We start from the raw sequence: 6,444 nt of genomic DNA on the forward strand, positions 1-6,444 counted from the left end.
TCGTATTCCGTTTCTTCTTGAATTAGTTTAGAATTCATCCAATCAGAGCACTCACTTCTGCTGCTGTGATTGACAGCTGCACGTGACATATCGTCTCTCAAGAGAACGTTATCACGAGTAATTTCGAACTGTCTAATTATTTCTAAACGAAAGAAAAAAATGAATAAAACTATTTTTATATCATTTATCAGCTTTCTAAAAAAATTCAACTTCCCTGTGTACATTTAGTCGAGGGCAAATTATCTCACATATATCTCCTAATTTCTTATAAGCAGTGTCGCTTTAACGGTGGTCACGAAAAGAGACTGGCCGCCCGTACCCCACTCCCAATCTTAGAGAGGGGCAAATTTGGTCAGAAATTTGAATGTTGATTTTTTGCTGTCAGTTTGTTGATTGTCTTTGATAGGTATGCATAGGTATAGAAATCAAGGGCATGGATTGATGTAAAGGTAGATAAATGCATTTATTAAAGCTATGTTTCAGACTACAGTTAAATGCTAATAAGTTTTACATAACAAGGGAGGTGAACAAAGCATTATGATTAATTCAGATCATAATTAATTCAAATAATGTGAAAACTTGGATTGTATTTGTATGTATACCTTCGAAATTGTATTTTATTCACCTTTTTTTTTATCCAAAAATTGTTTTTTTAGTCCGAAACTTGCTGTCTCTGGTGGTCATTTGATTTGTCTGAAACTTGCTTAATTGCTATTTGACGGTTCTGACTGCATTTTTTGACTGAAAATTTTGGGGTACATGGAGATACAAGAACTTGTATGTCCTAGACGATAAATTGTTAGACTTTGTGTTTTAACATATTTCACAAAGTGCACGTGTATTTCAAAAGGTCAATAATTAGACCAACGGTGCCCCATGATTTGTAAAAAAAACACTGAATATATCTTAACATATTTAATATGTCATATTATTATCATAATCTAATTAACAATATATAGAATTAATTAATAATTAAAACAGTTTCTAGCTAATGAGAACAATAGATAAGATGCACGTGCATTCAGAGTCAATTTGAATACAATCATATCAATTATCATACGAAACCATTTAGAATGTTTTGAGGTATAGATGGAACGTATTTAAATCGAAAAACAGTAGATTTTTCTAAATTGATTCTGAATGCACGTGTATTTGTCAGATTAGCACAGATACCTTGCATCCGAATTACCAGTGTAACAGGCCATCTAAAACGATGGCATAAATCAGAAAGAATCATTTGTAACAACAAAAATAAAAAGGAAAACATGCCCTGCTCCACTGCCTGTCGCTCAAATGAAATGGCTTTGTTTGCGTCTGCAATTCGCCCAAACGTTCAGGAGAACGCATTTAAAGATGCAATATCCACACAAGTCTCCATGGCACAGTTTGAGGAAGGGAATCACAAGCGTCATTTAATTATAATTTACGTGACTTGCGCCAGTTTCCACCTTATTGAGTCATGAACTGAAAACAAGGTGCATTTGTAAAGCCATGCGGTGTGAAATGAGGTATATTTTGATTGGATATTAGAAGTAATCTTCAACGTGCAACTTGAGACAGTTTGATTGAAAATTATTTTTATCACAAAATAAAAGAAACAATCTAATTGGATTACAACGAGATTAGAGGTGACCCAACAGCCAATGGGTGAAGTTGTTACAATATCTTGAGATTGACCCTGTATTTACAATATCGCCCAATCAAATACGTCTATTCATTTAAAAGCGTTGTCCTGACGATAACCTCTGTGACGGCGTAGGGGTCACAGTTAGAAGATGGTCGTCTGTCTTCTAAATATCCGTAGCCATCTTCTGCCACCTGTCGGGGAATTCTGATACTCGCTCCTCGATTGGCCACACCGGCTGAGAAATCGTGGATGGAGGACGTTTCGTGAAGTCCTGTCAATCGACGTTCGTTGTCCTTTCCTTCTCGAGGGTCGTAAGCTTTGATGTGACGCACGTGGTGGAAGCTTAGCTTCTCAATGGCTTCTTCAATAACTCTGGAAAAAATAAGAATTTTGAATTGGCTCATAGCATACAACTATATAGCCTATATGTTAGAGCTCATTTAACGTCGACTCGTGTTTCAGATACACAATCCTCATCAGGATAGCTAGTTTTAGAAATGGAAGTAAACTCTCCAATGTGGGATTTAAGGTAGACAAGCAAAGTGAGCCAATCTCTTCAATGGTATTTCATATAATGATACATTATGTTAAGTCAACCCCTGCTAAACAAAATTTCTCTTATTGCACAATGCATAGCGAAGCCAAGCTCCATTCCCCTTTTATTCTGGAAAACCCAAGTGTTAGGTCGGTGAATTATGTACTTCTACTTCAACCAATGACTGTCTCTAAGCACGTAAGGTCGGCAAATTGCATACACCACTTTACATAATTCTATGGCAATCACAATGCGACCATAATGAAACTTATTTTGATATCACTATTAGCTCTAATTGATAAACTTATGTAAATAAATGAAGGCAAAGGTCAAAATTTGAACTCTGATGCGGTCAATAGTTTATTTATAAATGTCAAATTGGAATAACAATTGAGAATAAATTATTTAAAAGAGTTTGAGTGAATATACCACAATTAAGTTTAATTTAGATGGTAAATTATATATTATAAATGTGAATTGAGTGGGAACGGTGCATATAATTTCATTTTATTGATCGGCTGGTTTTCTCTGAACAAATTTCTCTTGCCCTTTCATTCATTTGATAACCGCTGAAATCTTTCTTCGAGGCGGATAATCCAAAATAGCTAAAGGTTTTAAGGTTTGGTCAGAATGTTTCAGACTATATCACAAGCTGTAATAAAACGTGCGTTGCTATAACAACTAAATCGAAACAGTCAAATTAGGCCGCTATCAAGAATGCACGTGTATTTTAGTGATATGAAGTAAGGTTATTAAATGGAAAGGCCGGGTATTTCTTAGCTAAGCACCAAGGTAAGCATACCTTAGTATATAAACGACCCCCATGTTCTTCTCCCCATGCCACGAAATATTTTTAAGGGGGACACTATACTATATGAAATGCACGTGCATTCTGGTATTTACTTACTTGAGTCCATCCTTGTTTCTCATCTCTAAAGTACTGTAATTTGTGTGAGCTCCGGCACCATTCCAGTCTCCTTCCATTGGTTTAGGGTCAAGGGTCACGACTACCCCGAAATCTTCAGCTACCCGATGTAAAATATATCTTGCTACCCACAAATGGTCACCCATGGCGATACCCTCGGTGGGTCCAACTTGAAACTCCCACTGAAATTACAGAAAAATGAGTTTTAACTGGCTCGTTTTTAGAAACTAACGATCTAAAATTAACCTTATCATACTCATATTCTGTTTTCAGTTCGTTTTATTAAGATAGAAAGACTGAAATGGCTATATTCTGTATATATAATATTATTAAAGAGAGAGGGGGGGGCGAAATGCACGTGTATTACCTGAGCGGGCATGACTTCAGCATTACAACCACAAATATCGACACCAGCATACAGACAGGCTTTATAATGAGCTTCAACAATATCTCTACCATACACCCTATTAGCACCGACACCACAATAGTAAGGACCTGAAATATAATATAGGTCAAGTACGTGCATTTTCAATCACTTGTTAAATAGGTTGTATGAGCAATTATTAGAGCTAAAAATCGTCTTAGATCGAAATGAAAGATGTTATTACTATGTAATCTAGACAGGGTAAGCTAAACCTACTGGAACATCTAATGGTATACTAAATGCTCCCCCTTATGCGCTCCGATGATGGGTTGTCTACAATATAATAAACAACTGCTTCATGCAATTTGTTAAAAATCCGATGATAGGTCTTCTACAATTTGATAAAAAAAAACTAGTAAATGCTGCAAGCAACATATATTCCGACCCTGTATGAATATGGAAAAATAACTGACCTTGGGGTCCCGGGAAACCATTTTTGGGCCATCCAAAAGGATGACCGTCGAAGTCTAAGATTGTGTACTCCTGTTCAATACCAAACCAGGGTTGTGAGGCCTTGGCACGTTCCATCACCTGGGCACACGTATGACGTTGATTGGTGTCTGAAATTTAAAAATAAACATGTTTCTGGGGTTCCGAATGTCACAGCCATCCTAGAATAAGTAAACACACTATTAAGCCAACCTGAATGGTCTTGGGTGTCATAGAAGATGCTCTCCTACAGAAGCACTGGCCAGTTTTAGGGTTATAGTAATGTTGCTTTAGGTCTAGCCATCCTAAATAAGCCAACATAATGTAGAACAATACAAGTTATCGAACTCGAGCACACCAGAACAACCCCGGTAAAATAAACGAACAAAATCTCAACATACACACACGCGCACACACTAACTGTCCCGGTAAAATAATCGAACATACCTGCTGGTTTGTTATTATATTTATAAACATCACACAGAACCAATATATTGTTGCCTCTTCTGAACGGATCTTTGAAAATGGCACAAGGGTGGAGGTACATGTCGGAGTTCGAGCCTTCTGCCTGGTATGTACTCGAACCATCGAAGTTCCAGATGGGGCAATCTGAAAGCAAAAGATTTGGAATACTGGAGAAATTTTGAATTAAGGAACAATACTTGAACTTCCCTGCATGGGGTATAGTACCATATAGGTAGAAAATGCATGTGCGGAAAGGTTCATTTAAGCCTTTAGGGGGGTGTCAAGTAGCCACATGACGAATCAAAATTTGTGTCTTCAGCAGAGGATTATGACCATTTGACTCATCATGCCTCTATCGCAAAGATTTCCGGAACCAAAGCATGCTGCTCTTTCTTCGTAATACCTGCAGATAAATCCCCACGTACCTGAAGGATGTTTTGGCGTTGAGTTCAAAGTTCGGCATTTACTTCTAATTCCCTCGCCAGTGCCGTCGATCCAGAGATATTCTGCCATGACCTTTCCATTCTGTTCGAGGTCGAGATATTTCTCGAGCACCTGTTTATTGGTTGTGGGTATTATAGCCATCTCGACAGCTCAGTTGATACCTGGAATTATATACAACCAATTGATGGGATGGAGTTTTACGTTCTACATTTTTTATATATTGCCCTGTATGCTAGAAATTTGACCCTATTTCCAAAACCGACTGCATAGTTCTAACGATGAGTACAAGAACGATGTGAGAAATTCAAGTCTTATCAACATGTATATACAGTGAAGGCCTTGAGATACATTTGAAGCACGCATACACGCGTGAACACAGTCAACTACCTTGCCTATTGTTTGATTGTCGTCTGCCAGGTTAGTAAGTGTAAGTGGGTTCGAATTCCCTCAAACTCCTTTAGCCAACAAAAGAACCCTTGTTACGACCAGTACTTTCGCTAGTTCCTTCATGTCGTTCGGACATATTTTCTTTAAATTCTGGAGCAAAGGGCACGTCTAGTCAATAGCCAGTTGTATTGTTATAGTGGATCGTGGCGCAATTGTTGGACAGACGCTACCCTGTGATGAACACTTGCTCAATTCAAAGCAAGATTTCCACGACCACTGCTTTTGATAGTTCTCTCAAATCCAAGGGACACTCTTTAGCAGGAATCATTACCTAATTCCCGAATAGACCCCCCTCCCCTCCCTCCCCTCCCTCATCTCTTTCTTTCAAGGCAAGAAAAGTTCCCGAGTCAGCATATTATTCTAAATATCAACCTGTGGTTATTAGGGTAATTCTATATTTGACAGGTCATTGTTAGTTTTGTTTGATATGAGTTAGATAAGTGTCTAAGAGTTCGAAACCCCTAGCTATTCAAGTTCATAGTATGTAAATAAGAAGACTGAATTTGAAGTCAAAACGAGATGAAATGTTTACCAAGATGACGACAAATCTAAACTTGAAAGTATACTCTATGTCTATATTATATAGAAGATCAGGTTGATTGAAAGTAACAAGTTACTATTCAATATAAGGCGCTGACACAGGGTGTACTATGGCAGTAAGCCACCATAGAGCTTGTAAAGTGTCCAAATAAAATCAAATACAGTTTGTCTCGTGCGTTTGACAACTACTTGAGATAATGAAAGACAGCCATGCAGTGTGCGATGAGGGAAAATTCGTCCGGAGAATTATAAAGAGGCACAGGGGGCGTCTGTTTACTATCCCAGATTGTGGATTTGAAACTATTATAAAGTAGTGGGGGTACATGGGCACTTCTGCGTCATTATCTGGGACGAATGACGTCATATTTCCCATATTCAAACAAGACGATGTTACTGACGGACACAGGGTTAACAAATTTGGATCTTGACCTTTGATATTTGAACAAATATGACGGGAAGTTGAGGGTGACGATTGAAACAACCTTTAACTTCAATAGTGACGAAATTAAAACTGCGAAAAATATCCAGTGTCGCTTCCTAACATATTACTATATGCAAAGATTCGATTCGATTGTCAAACATCAAAAATATTTTTTGTTTGAGTGATC

At 37.7% G+C, this 6,444-nt stretch overlaps 1 protein-coding gene across 1 annotated transcript in view; it reads right to left on the minus strand.

The window, feature by feature from the left end:
* Positions 1-901: 901 nt before the first annotated feature.
* Positions 902-6,444, minus strand: part of LOTGIDRAFT_184997 (hypothetical protein) — an 8,971-nt gene continuing 3,428 nt past the window's right edge. The window contains exons 2-7 of the mRNA XM_009046288.1: positions 4,831-5,010; positions 4,388-4,549; positions 3,925-4,071; positions 3,455-3,582; positions 3,070-3,269; positions 902-1,999 (exon numbers count right to left, since the gene is read on the minus strand). Coding sequence (XP_009044536.1) covers positions 1,711-1,999; positions 3,070-3,269; positions 3,455-3,582; positions 3,925-4,071; positions 4,388-4,549; positions 4,831-4,990 — 1,086 coding nt within the window. The 5' untranslated portion in view covers positions 4,991-5,010 and the 3' untranslated portion in view covers positions 902-1,710. The remainder of the gene's footprint in view (positions 2,000-3,069; positions 3,270-3,454; positions 3,583-3,924; positions 4,072-4,387; positions 4,550-4,830; positions 5,011-6,444) is intronic.

Source organism: Lottia gigantea (assembly GCF_000327385.1).
Source record: "Lottia gigantea unplaced genomic scaffold LOTGIsca_10, whole genome shotgun sequence".
NCBI classification, from domain to species: domain Eukaryota; kingdom Metazoa; phylum Mollusca; class Gastropoda; family Lottiidae; genus Lottia; species Lottia gigantea.